The sequence below is a fragment of the Saccostrea cucullata genome, unplaced genomic scaffold, assembly GCF_032062105.1.
Source record: "Saccostrea cucullata isolate Sc308-1 unplaced genomic scaffold, CSIRO_AGI_Scuc_v1 ctg1837, whole genome shotgun sequence".
Classification (NCBI taxonomy): Eukaryota; Metazoa; Mollusca; class Bivalvia; order Ostreida; family Ostreidae; genus Saccostrea; species Saccostrea cuccullata.
This window is the reverse complement of record NW_026930802.1, coordinates 171,064-192,243: the sequence shown is the minus strand read 5'-3', so window position 1 is coordinate 192,243 and position 21,180 is coordinate 171,064. Positions and strand designations below refer to the sequence as shown.

General features: G+C 38.1%; 2 protein-coding genes across 2 annotated transcripts; both read left to right on the top strand.

Annotated features, from left to right (window-relative positions):
- Positions 1–12,006: 12,006 nt before the first annotated feature.
- Positions 12,007–15,696, top strand: LOC134230146 (uncharacterized). The gene has a single exon (XM_062711922.1). The coding sequence runs from the start codon at positions 12,007–12,009 to the stop codon at positions 15,694–15,696; it is 3,690 nt and encodes a 1,229-aa protein (XP_062567906.1).
- Positions 15,697–16,694: 998 nt separating this feature from the next.
- On the top strand, positions 16,695–17,502 carry LOC134230155 (putative uncharacterized protein DDB_G0283527). The gene has a single exon (XM_062711933.1). The coding sequence runs from the start codon at positions 16,975–16,977 to the stop codon at positions 17,275–17,277; it is 303 nt and encodes a 100-aa protein (XP_062567917.1). The 5' UTR covers positions 16,695–16,974; the 3' UTR covers positions 17,278–17,502.
- The last annotated feature ends 3,678 nt before the right edge of the window (positions 17,503–21,180 follow it).

The window sequence follows — 21,180 nt, the reverse complement described above, 5'->3', positions numbered from 1 at the left end:
CCCTTACCGTTCAAAAGTTATGACCAGATTAAATTTTTTTCGTTTGTACGGAAATCTCCAAGGTCAATGCCAAAAGTCAAAATTACTGGTTTCAAATGAAAGGTCTTGCAAAAAGAATTGAAATTTGAAATATGAAATTCCTAGTATCTACCATTTTAAAAATTAGGGCCAAAGTTAAATGTGGAATTTTTAGGTAAAAGTGGGTCAAACGCCATGGTCAAAGTCGAAGGGTTAAAGTTCTTGGTATAAAATAAAAGGTCTTGTCACAAGGATTAAATTCGTGAAGTATGAAAGCCCTATTCCTAGCCCTTCAAAAATTATGGTCAAGGTTATTTTTTTAAAGTAGGTCAAACTCCAAGCGTCTTTTCACGAGGATTACATATGTGAAGTATGGAAGTCCTAGCACTTACTTTTTAAAAGTTATAGCGGAGGATAAAGTTTTTTCTTAAGTACAGAAATTTCCAAGGTTTTGGTCAATAGGTCACGTTTGTTTGTATCCAAAAAAGGTCTTTCTACAAAAAGCATATGTCAAGTATAAATGTCCTTGTAAAAATGTCTGTTTAAAAGATATGGCCAAAGTAAAAGTTCAAAATTTTTGTGTAAAATGGGTCAAACTCGAAAGTCAAGGTCAAAATGTCAAATTCTGTGGTTCCCAAAGAAAGGTCTATTCACAAGGAAAACACCTATAAAAGATGAATGTCATAGCTCCACTAAATAAAAAGTAATGGGTAAGGTTAAAGTTTTTGAAGACAAACAGACAGATGGACCAGACAAAAACTATATACCCCGAAACTTGAACATTTAAAACATATCTCTTATTAGCTCTCTAGAAAAAAAGGAGAATGTCACTGAAGTGTCAATAAACAATAAATGAAGACCGTAAAATCTCTCATAGTGTTTGGAAAGAAAAAGTTATTTTTGATTTTATTTGAATTCATGTTTTCACTTTTTTTATCTATCGGCTGAGTCTCTTGACTCAAAACATGAAAAGTCAATACAGTTAGGAATGTGAAATATATTCAACTCTTTTTTAAAGGAAACACGAAGTCAAATTTTCAAGTGATAAAAGGAATCCTTTCTTCTACTTTTTCATGTGATCAAAGAAATAATAACAAGAGGCCCAGGGGTCACAGCGCTCACCAGAGCACATCGGGCTTGAATTTATCCCCCCCCCTCCAGGCGTTCATCATTTGAACAAATTAGAATCTACACTACCTGAGGATGATTCCATATAAATATCACTAATCATAGCTTTGAAATACTTGAAAAAAAGATTTTAAAAAGTTTCCCTATATATCCCTATGTAAAACTTGGGTCGGCCATTTTGGCCCCACCCTAGCCCTGGGGGTCATGATTTGAACAAACTTGAATCTACACTACCTGAGGATGATACCACATGAGTTTCATCTTTCCTGGCCCAGTGGTTCTCGAGAAGAAGATTTTTTAAGATTTTTCCAATATATTCCTATGTAAAACAAGAGTCGGCCATTTTGACCCCACCCTTGCCCCGGGGGTCATGATTTGAACAAACTTGAATCTACTCTACCTGAGGATGCTTCCACATGAGTTTCATCTTTCCTGGCCCGGTGGTTCTCGAGAAAAAGATTTTTAAGGAATTTTCCTATCTATTCCTATGTAAAACTTGGGTCGGCCATTTTGGCCCCACCCTTGCCCCGGGGGTAATGATTTGAACAAACTTGAATCTACACTACCTGAGGATGCTTCCACATGAGTTTCATCTTTCCTGGCCCAGCGGTTCTGGAGAAGAAGATTTTTTTAAAATGCCATTAATTTTTAACAAATTCATGATTATCTCCCCTTGGAAAAAGGTGCGGCCCTTCATTTGAACAAACTTGAATCCCCTTCACCCAAGGATACTCTGTGCCAAGTTTGGTTGAAATTGGCCCAGTGGTTCTTGAGGAGAAGAAAATGTGAAAAGTTTACAACGACGACAACAACAGCAACGACAACGACAGACGACGGACAAATTTTGATCAGAAAAGCCTTCGGCTCAGGTGAGCTAAAAATGGGGTGAACTTCATCTTAAACCAAAACATAAATCAATGCAAAAATAAAGAAAAAAGATTTTCACTGTAAAGATCGTTCGATAATTCGATGGTAAAAGGTTTTTTTTTCTTTCGCTTTGTTACTGAGAACAATGTAATAATTAATTTGTGAGCACCTTAATGTCATGTTAAATATATGCATCAATTAAATAATCTATTTGACTGCTACTTCCCCTCCTTCGTCAAATTGGTTTATTGCCTTCTGAAATCAACCGCTCCAAATGGATACGGGGGGTATCCTATCCCAACGACACGCTACAGTTAATATTATGCTCTGTCTTTTAAAAAAGTTATTTCTATATTGGATACAAAACGCAGTATACAAAGAAACCATTATAACATTGAGTCTATAATGGGTACTTAATCTTATTTAACAGTTAAAAGTGTTAAATTGTGCTCAAGGCAATGAAACAATGCTGTTTTATCGAAAAAAAAGCTTTGTAATTGAAACCCTGTAAATACTACCCATTACTTCTAATGAAACATTTTTGTTAGCAAGATATGCTAAATGCATGAAAAGTCAATATAGTTAGGAATGTGAAATATATTTAACTCTTTTTTTAAAGGAAACACGGAGCAACTTCTTCCGTTTCCTGACAACTGGGGAATAAATCAAATATGCAGGTGATAAGGGTTAACCGCTACATAAAGAAGGGAAATTACCGATTAAAGAGTTAACGTAATCAAATTTTTCATAGAGATTGTTGTTAGGATGCATGTGATATTATCGTCCTTTTCCATGATTGGATATACATGTAAAAACTGTTTATTCATATAACAATCTTGTCCTTCATCTCTACTTTTCCAAACAAATTCATACATTGATTTCAGAGTCTGCTTAAAAAAATCAATGAGAAACAAAACATAAATTAAAAAAAATCAATAAGAAAGAAAAAAATTAACGAAAGAGAAGGCGATTTTTTTAGAATTGAAAGAATATATAATAAGAAAATTAAGTTCTCTCTGTGTTTGTGGTTTTGGTTTTTGTTTTTGTTAGATTAAATAAAATGTTTTTGATTCTTTGACTCCGAAGTTCAAATTACACGTCTGAAATCATGTGTCGTGGTGAATATAAATATGGCAGACTCCAGTTCTAAAAAAAAACTTTTTCTTTGTTAAATACTTGACTTATATTGATTAATAATACACGTATTATTCGCAGTACAGTTAAGGTGCGCAATAGAAAAATCAACAATATTTTGTAATAAAAAATGTATTCATATTCGGTATGGCGATTTTTTTGAGAACATTACTTATATCGGATAATTGTAATTATGGTTAATAACTACATATTTAGGATGATTAGATTTTATATTTTGACTTGTCATGTGATGCGGTAGTCACGTGATTTAAGATATTTGAATGACCGAATGCTGTATTTTTGACTTGTCAATGGCATGAAATTTTGATATAATAGCCACGTTTCGAGTTCATCCGAACAATTTTTTTATTCGTTGTTTCGTCACGCCATGTCAAAAACGTTCAGCACGTAAACTTCCGCTTTTACAACGTCTCATAACTAAAACAGAACAGATTCATTTTTACGGCTTTCAAGAACCAGATCTAAAGAAGTATCTGCAAGATAGGGGTATAAGCTGCAGCAAAGGCAGGAAAATAGATCTTGTGCGCTTATGTGCGCTTGCAGAGAAATTTTGTCGTGAGGTAATCTTTCTTTCACTGAAGCATTAACACTGGTTAGACCTATAAAAATTTCCCTAATTCGAAGTCAGAACAACGAAAATAAAAGTACCTATCATATATTTTTTTAATAATTCAAATTTATATTATTTGGATGATTTTGTCGTTTAGTATAAACACCTAACACGGGTGAAACACATAATCATTCTGTGTAATGATGGCTTTAGGTTTTGACATCTACAAATGACGAAGAAGAGTACGCTGTGTTTGATAAAAGGCGCAGGACGGTGACAGTGGGGGACAACAGAATTATTTTAGACCCTGTTAATTATGTGACCGATTGGTAAGACTTTAATTTTCACACTTTTATAAAATTGTTTCTATAAACCATGTTGACTAAGCTTTTCAGTATTTATACATCAAACCAAACAGTATGGGGTTAACACACACTTAAACCCACTTTAGTTTTCACAAAGTGAACTGAGCCCACATGATAAATGCCTATAAAGAACAATTTCATAGCAGTGGAAATTTAATTACTATCTATATAGTATTTTTACTTTTAAAAAAAAATACAGGAGTAAGGATTTGGCCAGTGACCAGACTTTGAATCGTGTGATGTGCTGGTATACTTTATGAGATGGTGTAGGTGAACTCACGAACGACTAAGACTTTATAAGCAGGATAATGGATATCGCTTACACACGGCTTGCCATATCGACGATGTCAAAGCTGCCTATCATGTCCACCAGGAATATATATTTTCTTGACGGCAACTTGCATGCCTGAGACCAGACAAAATGCCAAACCTTGTGATGTCTGGATCTTGGCAAAGAAGACAACTGGTGAAATTTTGTCAGGTGGATGCACTTGTGTGGCGTAAGTATATTTAAGATTAAGGTTACCTTATGTTACAGAGCTGCCCCTAAGCCCTGTGGAATTTCCCTGCCTGTACTTACATAATACCCCAATTATTCTGGTATTCCCATTTACACTTCCTTTCAGAATAGGAAGCCCAGACACCCTTCTATTTTTAGCTCACCTGAGCCGAAGGCTCAAGTGAGCTTTTCTGATCACATTTTGTCCGTCGTCCGTCCGTCCGTCCGTCTGTCTGTCCGTCTGTAAACTTTTCACATTTTCGACTTCTTCTCAAGAACTACTGGGTTAATTTTGACCATCCTTGGGTAATGAGGAATTTACATTGTTAAAATGAAGGGCCAAGTCCCCTCACAAGGGGAGATAATCAAGAAAAGGCAAAAATAGGGTGGGGTCATTAAAAAATCTTCTTCTCAAGAACCACTGGTCCAGAAAAGCTTAAACTTATGTGGAAGCATCCTAGGGTAGTGTAGATTTTAAATTGTTCAAATTATGATCCCCGGGGGTAGGGCGGGACCACAATGGGGAATCAAAGTTTTACATAGAAATATATGGAACAAATCTTTCAAAATCTTCTTCTCAAGAACCACTGGGCCAAAAAAGCTGAAACTTTTGTGGAAATATCCTGGGTTAGTGTAGATTGCAAATTACTCAAATCATGAATCATGAAAATCAAAAATGGTTATGAACAAAGAATTTGTAGAATTACTGCTTCACATTTTTTCATCAGTTTTGCATGTTAGGTTTACTGAAAATGAGGAAAACAATATTTCAAAAATGATTATGGGGAAAACTTCTAAATTATCTGTACCCTCTTTGGCATTTGGCAAGCTAGACGAACCTGTCGTTAGACAGCTAGCTTTTGAACAATATAAAAAGCAGCACAAACACGCAGAGTTTATGTTATGTTGCTTCTATGTAGACTCAGAATATCCATTTAGGGGCTTCTCCAGATGGTGTTATTAAGTGCAAGTGTTGTGGTGAAGGATTACTTCAGATAAAATGTTCTTTCTTGTATCAAAATAAAATGCCCAAAGATGCTTGTATTGATGACCATTATCATATTGTCTTGGATGAAAATGAAAATATAAAACTGAAATTTGATTCTCCATGGTACATACAAATTCAAGGCCAGCTACACAGCTAATTGTGCCACGTACGTGTTACATATGGTTGCACATATCACATGTATCACGTATGTGAAATGTATGTATCACATACGTGTATTACAAACATATGTTTCACGTATGTGGTACAACGTACGTATAACATATGTGTGACTACATACGTTTCACATAATGTACGTTAAACGTATGTTTGGAATACACGTATGTGTTACGTACGTGAAATGTACGTGTAACATGTGTTATGTGGAACCATACGTTACACGTACGTTGATAAATGTATGGTTTACATGTGTATTGTCAACCACATGTTACACGTACGTTAATTAACATATGGTTTACATGTGTATAGTCAACCACATGTTACACGTACGTTATTGAACACATGGTTTACATGTGTATAGTCAACCACATGTTACACGTAATGAATTCATGGTTTACATGTGTTTTATAAAGCACAAATTTCATGTATATATATAGTTTATGTGCATTATAAACCACACATTAAATATACTAATGTACATAAATAAATTATGGTTAACTTGTTTTCTAAAGCTCTCATTACATATTTGTTGATGAATGTAGTATGTGTATTATCAGGCACATGTTACATATACATTTAAAAAGGTGTTTTACATGTGTGTGAAAACCTGTGTTTGAGAATGAGAAGGCTGTATATTTTGTAAATTCATACTATTACATACATGTATGAAAAATGTAGGTTGACTATAAATCTTATTAAGGAATGACTCTAATTCTTGGCCAAATTATCGAGTATAATCTGGTTTGGGTCAGTTTACGCTTTATAATCCACGAAGCGGATTATAAAAAAGCGTAAACTGACCCAAACCAGATTATACTCGATAATTTGGCCAAGAATTAGAGTCATTCCTTATAATTTAATTTTAAAATAATTGAACAACTTTGGATGTAAAATTGTGTTTTTTTTTACGAGTTCAAATTTACCGGGCAATAATACAACCTTAGTAACGGAAGTGATGTGAAATGAGGGGAGGTAATAACTGATACCTAGATCTAGCAGCCATGTTGTGTGTTTACATGAGGTAAGATCGAGTAAGTGTTTGAAGTTAAAGATACAGTTATTAAATCTTGAATTTTCCATTGATTCCGAGGACTGGAAATGAGGGGATTGCATGGATAAGATGATTAAGCTGGTCGTCAAGGGGGTGTGTCCCCATACCAAACAAGATTATACAAAATGTTCTGCATTCCTTTTCGGAAATCAACCAATGAGAGGCGAGAATATAAACAAAATTAAATTATTCCTTTTTATTTTATTTCAAATTAAATTTATTAATCAAATTATCATTTAGTTTTTGCTATAAAGTGAAAAAAAACAATGCGTTACAGATTTATTTCGCTTAAAATACAGGAACTTTTTGCATAAAAGTATGGCTGACTTCCACAATTAACTATTTTACCTTAATAGTTTAAGTGATTTTGGAGAACTAATCAAGATATTATTTAACATAACAATCAATAGGCGCTTAGGGTTTAACCTGTTATTCAGGAAGAAGAGCAATCATAGCGATATGACCATCTATAAAATCCTTCTTATAACATGCATTACGGGTCCTTAGATCAGAAGTCACATGTATTTTAATAATCATATTTTAAAATCTAAAATATCTTTTTTTGACATAAACATTATCATGATGTTTGGTTAAACCCAATCACCAGATCACAACAGAAGCATACACGTGTGTGCGTTGTTGACTTGTCGTGTGCGTATTTAATGTTTCAATTTATTTCACATTGTTTACCTTACGTCCACTTTCATGTCTGGCATGATGCTATGAGTTCGCATTGGTTTAAAATTTACTCTAAAAACAGTAAATAAAGTTAACATAAAATGTTCTCCAATCTCGTCATGTGTATCGGATATCGGTAGAGGCTCATAATCTTGAACTCGGTCATCGGTAGATATAATCAATCCGAATTCAAGAGCAAAAATATATTTTAAAAAAAGAAAGAAATTCACGATAAATTCACAACAAATCTCAAAAGGGAGTAAATGATTCATATAGATAATTATCAAATATACAGTGGGTACCGTCCCTATAAAACTTATAAAATATACCTTCCGGAATTTTCCAGCCTCCATTTATGTATTACATGTACGTTACCAGTGACGTCACTGGAAAGAGAAGTCTGACGTCTGCAAGTTCTAGGGCCTAGCTAAAGGTAAGGAATGCATAAAATCAACAATTATTTAATTACTTTAATATGTTTGACGGTGTGACCGTTAGTGAGGGTGGAGCCATGAAGAGAAAATTGCTACAATTTAGTGTTTAATGATAAATCAGCTGATCAGACAAATTCTGAAATTGTCAGTGCGACCTAAAGCAAAGGGTTCGCTTCATGCAGGTCTATGGTCAGTGTGAGAAATTTATAACAAAGAACTAAGTTCTCTTAAAAAAAAACCTTCCCATCTCTTACATGTACCTCATTACTTTTCATTCAAATAATGCAAATTAAGGGCTTAATAAGTCTGAGAACAAAAATTTTTCATCATGAATGGTTGTCGAGACAGCATTTCTTCTTCTTCTTCTTCTAAATACAGCAAAACCTCAGAGCGCTGAAGATTACGTGCTGGTGCGCAACTGCACATGATTAAAGTCGAAGAACGTCGTGGGAAAAAAAAGAAGGGCATGCATTGGACCAGTAATGGGTTCAACATACCGGGCCCAAGGAGACACCTCTGTCCAACGACACCTCAAATTTAAATAGTTATACACGTAACAGTAAACTCGTTCCAAAATATATCCAACAATAATTAGTTCATAAATTTTTTTTGAGCATCAATTTTTTTCTTTCACTACTTGATCTATATGCTTATTTAACAACACTTATCTAGAAACCCATAGGCGTCGGAAAGGGGGGGGGGGGTAGGGGGGGCTTAGCCCTCCCACTTTTTTTCCGAATATATACTTAGTATATACATTGAACATTGCTTTGTAGGTTTAGCTCCCCCGCTTTCCAGAGACACGTCGCAGTAAAGGTTAAACATAGGGGAAATGGTGGTATTTGGAAAAAAATTTGGAACTGAAGTATGTCCACCCCTCCCCCCCCCCCCCTCCACGAAATAGGGTTTTTGTGTTTGGGAAATGGACATTTATTTATTTTTTTTTATTTTATTATTATTTTTTTTTTGCTTGTCAGGTTTTTTTTGAAGGTATAAAAAAAAAATTCTGCCCACCCCCCCACTTTCAATTTGCTATTGACGCCAATGAAACCTCAGGTCATTTCTCAACTGTTAGTAGTGGAGAGCGCGCATATAGACCACGATTCAAATTTCGCGCGCAATGACGTCATCAAACGTTCGACCAATCAGAAGGCAGCATTTGAATTTTTGGTCATGGGGCCTACATTGGAAGGCGGGAAAACCAGATTTTGAAATCACCTATGTTTAGCCGTAGGGTCAAGGGTCAAATTTTAACAAAGTGTCCCGAAGGGTAGGATGCAACCTATCAAATGAAAGGTCTGGACGAGGAGAGGTCAGCCCGTGGGTGATACGGGGTCATTTAGTGCAAAATCAAAAAGTTACTCAAAAGGTATCGTGTGACCTATCAAATGAAAGATCTCGATGAGTAGAGTTCAGCCCGAGAGTGGTCAGGGGTCATCAAGTGCAAAATCAAAAAGTTACTAAAATAGGTATCGTGTGATATATCAAATGGAAGATCTCAAGGAGTAGGGTTACGACTGGGGTCGAACTGGTGTCATTAAGTACAAATTGAAAAAAAAGTTACCCGAATAGTATCATGTGACATATCAACTTGATTGTCTCCAAGAGAAGAGTGTGGTCCGGGGTAGTCAATCCACCGCTCCTACTCAACTATTTGTTCTAGCAACGATTACATACCACCTCATTGATAAATTAACAATTGTAAATAATACAACTGCACACAATACAAAAAAGGGGATTCTTGTTGCCCTTACTGGGGGGTTTTCCGTGACGTAAACAGAGAAATTACCTTCGTCTTCGGACACAAAGGTGACTAAAGATTCTATTAAAAATTCATTTGAATAGAGATTTACTCAAACGAAATACTACAAGGTAGAGACAGGTCTATTTCGATACCTCACAACGGCGGTATTCAGGTAGAAACATGTGTCAATGAACTTGGGTATTTAAACGCTTGTATTTAATAAGTGAAAAGAAGAATACACCATAGGTTTATTGAAAGATTTATCTCCTTATTATCAATGTACTTTTACGCATGGTTGTACCAGTATGGTTAGAACTGTTAGGGATAATGGATTTTCAGTTTACGGTGTGTGAATACACCAGAAATTTAAATGCTCAGCTTCATTGAGACATGTTTTTACCTGTTATTATTGATCACGGTGTGTAGATCTATACACATGTTCTTACCTGATTTTTTCAATTGAATGAATCTCACTCTGTAGTTGTGAAATTTTGTTACATATAAGCCCATCCCTATAATTACACCAAATATAAAGCGAATGTGATTAATTAAATGTAGCCAAAGCTTTTTCTCAACGCTTGGATGGAGCATCAATCTTTTATCTATAGATATACATGTCTCAACACGTACAGTCCATTTTCATCCGTCTTAAAGTACAATTCGTCCTAGTTTTTATAAGGGGTATTCAATAGCTCATCGCTCAAGTAACCCGGTCGTAAGGTTCAGTGCGACCTAGATTTTTACAGGGGGGGAAAATACAATGGGTAATCCCTCAATAGAGATACAGATGGCTGATTTTTATAAAAGAAACGACGACAAACGATGATAAAGAATAAAACTATTGATGGAGACAATCAAATAGGGTGCACGAAAGGTTTTTTATGTATGCAATGGCCAGGGTAGCCAATAGAATGAGCTCAATTGATATGTTTCTATGGAAACAAAATATGATTTTCGGTATGTATGACATGTTACAATAGAGGGGTCCACTACAGGAGGAATTAAAATTATCAATACTTTTAATGATTATAAAGTGTCCAATCGTTTCACTTGTTTTTTGTTTGTTTCCATGACGACTTTAGAATAATATATAAGTTTCGGAATCTGGACATGGGTGCGTCATAAATCATACAACACTCTAACGAGTAACATAGGGGAATTAACACGGTTGCTATTTTTTTTCTGGAATTTAATTTCTTTCTAAGGTAAGAAATTTATTCACATACTTTCGACAAATATACAATTAGTAAAGATAGCGATTCTTCATTTTATACTTTATTTGATGAAATATAAGATATAAACTTGTTTATTTATTTTGTTATCTAGTATCCATTTATGACCTGATAGTGTTTACAAAAGCTCGGTAGAGTAAGCAAGGAATTTACTACAAATCTCCTTCCCACGTGTCCTTTTAAAATACATTCGACCTGTCACAGAGTTTGATATACTCCTTATAAATGCCATTATATATATCCTTAAATTCAGCAACCTTGTCTTAGTGATAAAATCTTTACTTACAAGCAATATACTCTAAAATGTCAAATAGAAAATAATTTAAAAAAAAGAAGAATCTGTTATTATAGTATAGTACTTAACGGACTTTGGAACAAAGAGTACATACTACTGAAGCAGTAAACTAAGAACATATTTGTTTATTGTAGAATATGGAAGCATACAGGTGTGACGTTTGCGGGAAAAGGTTTGCAAGGGAAGACAATCTTGCACAACACAGAAAAAAGCACGATCTGTTTCAATGTTCAGATTGTCCTCAGGCCTTTACAACAGAGAATAATTTAGAATTGCATCGATATCACCGTCATGGTCAATCCGGAAGAGGGAAAAAGAGAACAACCGAATCTCCTCAATCCGGACCTTCGATGAAAAGACGAATTACCAAGATGGATGACCCTACAGAAAACTACAGAGTTACGCCTCTTGGTGAACAAAAAATGCGGAAATTTAACACCACGGCAAACAGATATCGAGTGTACTTTCGAGACCTGGAAATCAGGAATCTACCTAATATTCTACAAAGTCTGCGTCGCCTCTTTTCTTCGGTTATAAAAGATTTGACAGGTATATATCTTCAATATTAATGGATGCTTCACTGGCAAAAATAAACTTTTATAACACATTCTTCTTAAACACCATTGAACAAGGTTGGATGATAAAACATATCTATTCATCTAACATTTTGTTATAGATGTCTTATATCCAATATTCTCCCACTTTAATAAATTCATGAGGTAAAATTTCTAGAGATGTTTTTAAACAGGATTCATGGACTCCAGAGACTTAATTCGCTTAACTATCCAGTGTCCAGAACTGGATTACCCAATAAGTCTACCCTTTATGCGGGTAGCGCAGCTATCAGCGGATCGTCTTCTCACCGAAATCGAACGAGTTCTTCAGTCTTATGAGGAATTTGTTGTCGATCAGTCGTTGGAAATTGAAGTGGTCCATGTCAAACTGCCCTCGGGGAAAGGACATAAAAAGAAATGCTTTGTTGATTTGGAAAGAAAATTGACAAAGAAAAAATGTTTCATCCGCATTAAAAACAAGGATGATTGGTGCTGTGCTAGGGCCATCATTACGGCCAGGGCTAAACTTGATAAAGACCGAAGATGGAACTCAATTCGACAGGGTCGAAACATACAGAGAACCCTAGCAGAAGAATTGCACAAAATGGCCAATGTGCCTTCAGGGCAGTGCGATTTGGAGGACGTGAAGGCTTTTCAGTCAGTGTTACCTGGATACCAGATCCACGTTCTTTCCAAAGATTGCTTTAACGCCATCGTGTACCAAGGCCCAGAGGCAGAGAAGAAAATCTACTTGTATCATCACAACAATCATTATGATGTGATCACTACGATGCCAGGGTTCTTGAACAGAAATTATTTCTGTCAGAAATGCCAGAAAGGATATGACCACAAAGAAAATCATATCTGCAATGAACCATGTCATCTATGCCACAAATGCCATGACGACCAATCAGAGGACTGGCGGTATTGTTCTACATGCAATCGTCATTTCAAGAATACGATCTGTTTTCTGTTACATTCTGAACAGACGTCCCAAGGCAATTCCACGTGTCGTACATACTATCGTTGCCGTCAGTGCTCCACCACTGTGAACAGAAACAAATCGAGACAACCGCACGTGTGTGGAAACAAATACTGTGACACTTGCAGAATGTTTATGTCAGAAGATCACGTTTGTTACATGAAAACCACAGAAGAGGAAGAAGAAACGAAGCTGTTGAAAAGAAAACGGAAGATAACGATCGATGAAGACGACGAACGACTTAAACAGTGGATATTTTTCGATTTTGAATGCACACAGGATGACATGATCCAGTGTGATGAGGGCTATTTTCCCCAGATATCCATTAAGTGTGGAAATTGTCATCGCAAAAATTGTCACTCAAATCCGTGCGAACAGGGCTTTGTTCCCAGGAAAATCACTTCCTGTAAAAATTGCAACCAATCATCGTGTGGTTCATTTCGACACGTCCCCAACTTATGTGTGGTTCATAAGGTGTGCGAAGAATGCATTGACGAAGACGAGATCAACGAGCATAGCTATTGTTCATTATGCCAATACAAGCAACGCATTTTCAATGGCCCAAACACACGTGACGATTTCTGTAAATGGTTGTTCTCGGAGGAAAACGAAGGAGCCAAAGTCTTCTGTCATAACTTTCGAGGGTACGATAGCTATCCCATCGTCAGTTACTTGTACGAGAACGCCATCTTGCCGGAGGTGATCATGAATGGGTCCAAATTCATGAGCATCGAGATACCTCATCTCAAAATGAAATTCCTGGATTCAATGAATTTCATACCCATGGCTCTCTCAAAGATGCCAAAGGCGTTTGATATACCTGAAGTCGCCAAGGGCTATTTTCCACATCTATACAATCGAAAAGAAAATCAGAGGGCTATCATGAATCACCTACCAGACGTACAGTTTTATAATGCAGATGGTATGATGCCCGATGATCGCACCAAGTTTCTCCATTGGTACGAAGAACATCAACACGATAGTTTTGATTTTCAGAAAGAAATAATCAAATATTGCCAGTCTGACGTCGATATTCTCAGGCGAGGGTGTCTCAAATTCCGGGACATCTTCATGGACATGACGTCACGAGATGATCGGGACGGCGTTGACCCTTTCGAACGCTGCATCACCATTGCCTCGGCTTGTAATCTGGTATTTCGCAGTCTCTTTTTGGAAAGAGAGTCTATCGGCATTATACCACCCCAAGGGTATCGACCGAAAGACAAACAATCCTTCAAGGCCATGCAGTGGATAAAATACCATGCTCATCAAATAAACGTAGAGATTCAACATGCAGGCAACGAAGGGGAAAAAGTGATTGGACCATACAGAGTCGATGGATACTATAAAATAGGGGATCAGAAAGTAGTGATGGAATTTCATGGTGATTTTTGGCATGGTAATCCCAAATGCTACTCTGCCAACACCCTCAATAAAGTCGCGGGAATGACCATGGGGGACCTCTATCAGAGAACCTTGGAAAAGAGAAGGTACTTGGAATCTTCGGGATATACTTACTTACAGATGTGGGAATCCGATTTCGATCGGACCGTAGAGTCCACAGAGGAAATGAAGGCTTTTATAGAGCACTTAGAGTTAACCTCGCCCTTACAACCTAGAGATGCCTTTTTCGGCGGTAGAACCGAAGCCTTTAAACTGCATGCCCAGGCAGATGAAAACACCAGTATCAAATACTTTGATGTGACTTCACTTTATCCCTTCATCAATAAAACGGGCAAGATTCCACTGGGACGTCCCCAGATCGTGACCGAAAATTTTGATCTGCTTCAAAACTACGAAGGACTCATCAAATGCCGCATCCTTCCCCCAAAGCATCTATACATGCCAGTCCTACCATCGAAAATCAACAATAAGCTCCTGTTTGGCCTCTGTCGAACGTGCATGGAAAAACAAATACAGACCTGTGAGCACACCGATCGGGAAAGAATGATCACTGGAACCTGGGTCACCGACGAAGTCAAAAAAGCCGTAGAAAAGGGTTACGTGGTGGATAAGATTTTCGAAGTGTGGCATTTCGATCGCATATCACAGTACGATCCACAAACAAAATCGGGCGGAGCATTTACCGACTATGTCAATACATTTCTCAAAATGAAGCAAGAGGCATCTGGTTGGCCAAAATGGTGTCAAACGGAAGAAGACAGATACAAGTACATAGAAGAATACCACCAAAGAGAAGGAATTCATCTCGAGTACGCTAACATCGTATCCAACCCAGGTCTTAGAGCGCTGGCAAAACTGATGCTCAACAGTTTTTGGGGTAAATTTGGTCAGCGAGAAAACATGCCCAAAACAACATACGTGACCGATCCCTGCGAATATTTCGATATGTTGACTAGCAATCGCCAACAGGTCAAAGACGTCAGCTACGTGTCCGAGGAAATGGTACGACTCCAGTGGGTCTTAGACGACGATTTCGTAGAGACCAGCGGTCGAACCAACGTCGTCATCGCAGCGTACACTACGGCACAGGCCCGTCTAAAATTATACTCCTACCTGGAAAAATTAGGCGACCGGACTCTATATGCTGACACAGATTCGGTCATCTTCACTGCAAGGACGGGGGAATGGTCACCGCCTTTAGGTGATTACTTGGGGGACATGACAGACGAGACCCCTGATAAGAAAATCCTTTCCTTTGTCACTGGTGGACCGAAAAATTATGCGTTTACCGCCCAAGACCAAGATGGGAAGATAAGTACCTGTTGCAAAGTTAAAGGCATCACATTGAATTACAAGAACAGTTTGGATATCAACTTTGATACCATCAAAAATATGATCACCTCCAGCGAATCGCCTGTCGTCACGGTCCGGAACGATTACAAAATTGCCCGAGATTCCAAAACTACAGAACTCATCACCAGAAAGGAAAATAAAGAATACAAACTTGTTTTTGACAAAAGAGTCTTGCAAAGTGGACTGATATCGGTACCATATGGATATTTGAATGTATCGTAGATTACTTACTTTGTACGCAGAAACTGTAATTTGTGTATGTTATGATTTCTTGTATTAGACAATGCTATTATGATAGTCCTTCTATCTTGTAATACACAATAATATTTGAATGTATCAGAGATAATTTATTTTTTACTCAGAAACTGTAATGTGCGTATGTTATGATTTCTTATATTGTAAAATGCTATGGTGAGAGTCCTTCTATCTCAATGTATTGGTAATACACAATTACATTTGAATGTATCATAGATAACTTAATTTGTACCCGGAAACTGTAATTTGTGATGTAATGATTTCTTGTATCCAACAATGCTATGGTGATAGTCCTTCTATCTCGATGTATTGGTAATATACATGTATATTTAAATGTATCACAGATAACTTATTTTGTACTCAGAAACTGTAATGTGAGTATATTATGATCTCTTTTATAATATAATGCTATTATGTCCTTCTATCTCGATGTATTGGTAACACACAGTTATATGTTGTAAAATGATTTTTTATATTAAAATGATGAAAACATTTTCTGTCTTAAAATGAATAGTATCTTTGGGTAGGAAAAAGGTGAAGATAGCAAACCATATGTAGCAAACCATATGGCTTTTTATAGAGTCTTCGTCGACCGGTCACGGTAGGCTAGTGGTAGAGCGTTTGCTTTGTGATCGGGAGGCCCGGGTTCGATTCTCAATCTCGGCGCCGCGTCATACCTTGACGTTAAACAAAGGGAGTGACTGTTCCTTAGCCAAGCGCTCGGCACTAGATGTGAAGGTCACGGGTCTTTCGGATATGACCTTAAAAATGTGTTGGCACGATAAAGAACCCTCACTGCTCAATGGCCCTGTGTGCCGAGTATAGGTCTTACTTTAAAGCCCTTCATCGGCAGACAGTAAAAAATTATCGAAAGGGGGTTAAACAGTATAGAATGAATCAATCGTTCACTTCCTCGGACAACAAGAACTAAACAAAAGACAAAGACATAGGCTCCCGGGGGCCCCGCCGCGGACCTTTGGGCTTCCGGATCCATACGTTTCCGGATCCCTGATATCCGGAGCTCATAAGTTTCCGGTGACCTTTCATTCCGGAATCCCAAGTTACCGGAAACGTTGATCTTGTTGTAATGCACAGTGTAATGAGCCAATCACCGACGAGATCTCGTCTATAAAAGGGGATTTACCGTTCATGTATGTCATTTAGCGAGAGGACGCCAAACGATCAACATGTATACTTGCCAACATTGTTCAAAGGCTTACGTCTGGCCTCACGACCTGATTCGTCATGTTAAACACAAACACACGGAATGGCAACAGCAACAGCAGCAGCAGCAACAACAGCAGCAGCAACAACAGCAGCAGCAGCAACAACAACAGCAGCAGCAGCAACAACAGCAGCAGCAACAGCAGCAGAAGCAACAGCAGCAGCAGCAGCAACAACAGCAGCAGCAACAGCAGCAGCAGCAACAACAACAGCAGCAGCAGCAACACCAGCAGCAGCAGCAACAACAACAGGAGTTTATGTTTCAACATCCTTTTACGGCTAATGTATCGGGACCCACCTCCTCGGGAAAGACGTATTTCGTGAAAACGTTGTTGCAACATTGTATGAGCAAGATTTCCCCTCCTCCAGAGAGAATCTTGTGGCTCTATAAGCGATGGCAACCCCTGTATGACATTATCAAAACCACCGTGTATCCCTCGGTCGAATTCATACAGGGCATTCCATTAGACCTGGAGCAAGATTCTTTCGTTCACCCCGGAACGAGGAATCTCGTCATTTTAGACGATCTCATGTCGACGGCGGCCAAAGATTCTAGAGTCAACGAGTTGTTTACGGAAGGAAGTCATCACAGAAATCTATCGGTCGTGGCTATCAATCAAAATCTGTACTATAATAAAGATCCCACCCAGAGACGAAATTGCCACTACCTGGTCCTGTTTAACAATCCTGTGGACAGACAGCAAATCATGACCTTGGCTCGACAGATGTATCCCGAAAATCCTCAACACCTGTTGAGACATTTTAAAGACGCTACTTCCAAGCCTTATGGATACCTGTTGGTGGATTTGAAGCCTACAACACCCGAACATCTGCGCATGCGCATAGATGTCTTGAATCCTATAAAACAGCACGAAGCAGAGAATTTTCCTCATTCTCTGACAGCTATTCCTATCGAGCGGACGTACCACGGGCCGGTTCCTTTAACCTACCAATCCATTGATGTCTTGAATCCTATAAAACAGCAAGGAGCAGAGAATTTCCCTCATTCTCTGACAGATATTCTTACCGATCGGACGTACCACGCATCGGTTCCTTCAACCTACCAATCCATCGGGTCGGATTTTCAACACGTCATACCTACAGAAGATATGCCTTCCTGTGACGATTGTGGTCTGGTCTTTGAAAACGTCCACGACCTTCAAAGACATGTGAAAAGGTGGTGTCCCGAAAACGGACAAAGGAAAGATGATATTACCCCTATGGAGATGGATGATCCAAAGGCCTCCCCTTTCAAACCAGAGAAGGAAAATGATGACGAACACGAAGTCTTTAACTTTCTCATGGAAAGGGCCAAAGAAGACAACGAAAAACTATGGGACCTGAAATATGATAAATACATAAAGGAAGGTCTATCAAGAGAAGACGCCAGAGTTCAAACGGAGGAAAAAATGAACTCTAAAGACCTGAAGAAATTCTCAGAAAAGTATGGACAACTCATCCTGTACATCCTACAGTTACAACACGGATCCATTCACACCAAGGTCATGGATGATGTTAAAGATTTCCTGTCCGAAGGCTATGACGAAAGCAGAGCCATCAGAATGGCGTTGAATAAGAATCGTCCTGTCCTTGAAGAAATGTGGGATCCTGAGAGTGATATGGAGATCGACGATGCTTCCGAAAGCGAAGACCAAGAGAGAGAGGATGACAAGAGCGAGATGGAAGAAGATAGTGATGAATCCTAAGAAGTCTAAATAACATTTTGAGACTATTCCCTTTTATTGTTTGAAAAATGAACTATCGATTGTAAATTGTTGCATTTACTTGAATAAACAGTGAAAAAAGCAGTATTGTTATTTATGTCATCATAAGTCACGTGATTAGGAATTATATAAGGGGTTGGGGTACACTTAAGCTTCATTTTAACGTTGTCCATGCCAGAAGAAACATGTCTTGGGAGGATTATCTCAAGCAAGTGTATTACAATCCATCCACAGCTGGTAGTTTTACCGGAGTGGATAAATTATTCAGATACGTTCAAAAAGAGGGAAAATATGATATCAGCAAGTTCAAGGTACGCAAATGGTTACAGAGACAAGAACCCTACAGTCTTCAGCGACCCGTAAGACGACATTATCGTCGCAATCAGGTCGTCGTCGCTGGCCTAGATGATCAATGGGACGCTGATCTCATGGACATGACCAAATTCAGCAAAGAAAATGAGGGTGTGCAGTTCGTACTCTTGGTCATCGATATCTTCTCCAAGTACATATGGATGCGACCTTTAAAGGATAAGAAAGGGCCAACGACAGCCCGGGCGTTCGAAGATGTATTGCGTGAGGGGAGGCAACCTAGGAAGCTTCGCACGGACAAAGGACAAGAATTCCGATCAAAAGCCTTCAATAATGTATTAAAGGATCACAACATCGAACATTTTTATTCTCAAAACACCGAAGTGAAAGCCAACTATGCAGAGAGAGCCATCAAGACGATTAAAACTAAGATGTATCGTTACATGACATTCAAACAATCCCAACGATACATTGATCGTCTTCAGGAATTCGCTCGGAGTTGCAACAAGACGTACCACCGCACCATTGACACCGAACCAGAACTGGTTAGACCAAACAACGAAGAAGAAGTGCGCGTATCAACATTCCTGTCTCGAGAGGAGATCCCACGCAAGCAATCAAAGCGGCCCTACAAGTACAAAGTGGGTGATAAAGTCCGCATTTCGAAAATATCATCCATTTTTGACAGGGAATACGATCAAAAGTGGTCTGGTGAAATTTTCATCGTGTTTCGACGTTTCCTGAGGAACGGCATTCCAGTTTACAAACTCAAGGACTACAATGACGAAGCCATTACTGGGACATTCTATCAACCGGAACTCCAAAAAGTGGATGTTAGAGACGAGGATACGTTTAAGATTGAAAAGATCCTCAAGACCCGTGGAAGAGGACCAAACAAGCAATATTTTGTGAAATGGCTGCATTGGCCAAAGAAGTTTAATTCTTGGATAAATGCTGATGATATGGCTGCATAATTTAATGCAATTATCATAGCTTTCCTTGAAATTATATGTATTCAGACTTATGTCGAAACTATTGCTCTTCATGTCTTGCAATAAAATATGAACAAAAACAATGTGTTGTTTTGATCAACCCCCGACTGATCATTACTCGTTGAGACCTTCCATTTGATATGTATTTTTCATTTGCACTTCATCAGCCCGATAGACCCCTGGGCTGAACATTACTCGTTAAGACCTTTGTGTAACCGTTTGATTTTGCACTTGATGACCCCGGAACACCCCCGGGCTGAGCTCTACTCGTCGAGACCTTCCACTTGATATGTCGCATGATACCCTTTAGGTACCCTTTTGATTTTGCACTTGATGACCCCTGACCACCCCGGGCTGAACTCTACTCATCGAGATCTTTCATTTGATAGGTCACACGATACCTTTTGAGTAACTTTTTTGATTTTGCACTTAATGACCCCGTACCACCCACGGGCTGACCTCTCCTCGTCCAGACCTTTCATTTGATAGGTTGCACCCTACCCTTCGGGACACTTTGTTAAAATTTGACCCTTGACCCTACGGCTAAACATAGGTGATTTCAAAATCTGGTTTTCCCGCCTTCCAATGTAGGCCCCATGACCAAAAATTCAAATGCTGCCTTCTGATTGGTCGAACGTTTGATGACGTCATTGCGCGCGAAATTTGAATCGTGGTCTATATGCGCGCTCTCCACTACTACTGTTATTACTCACATTACATGGTTATGACGTCATCTAAAGTAAGAGCAATATTATCAAGTCCAGATCAGAAGACGAACTTGGGACCCAAACTACAGACAGATGATCTACTTCCAGAATGATTCTAATCATCAGACCAACTGTGTTACTATCACTTTATCAAAATTTTTCAAATTAAAGGATGCATGATTAGGGACATTAATACTCCCTGTTGTGATATATCATTTTTTCTTTTTATTTATTTCTTTTTATTTTACATTATTGGTAACCCATTAATTATAATTATGGTTTTCTTTATTTTAATGAAAAATGAAAAATGGTGTGTTACAACTGAAATTATATTATTAGGGTATATAGGCCTGGTACTGAAAACTATATTAATATGCTTGATGTGTATTAAATTTGAGTATTGTACAGTAGTGTACATGCATATAGGTATTTATACATTAACATCATGCACTGCACTTTGAAGTCGTATAACTTTGTGGATATTTAGTACATGCA

Bases quoted from the DNA above. Each gene is read 5' to 3' on its own strand.
- LOC134230146 (XM_062711922.1), top strand. From the start codon at position 12,007: ATGCGGGTAGCGCAGCTATCAGCGGATCGTCTTCTCACCGAAATCGAA.
- LOC134230155 (XM_062711933.1), top strand. From the start codon at position 16,975: ATGTTAAACACAAACACACGGAATGGCAACAGCAACAGCAGCAGCAGC.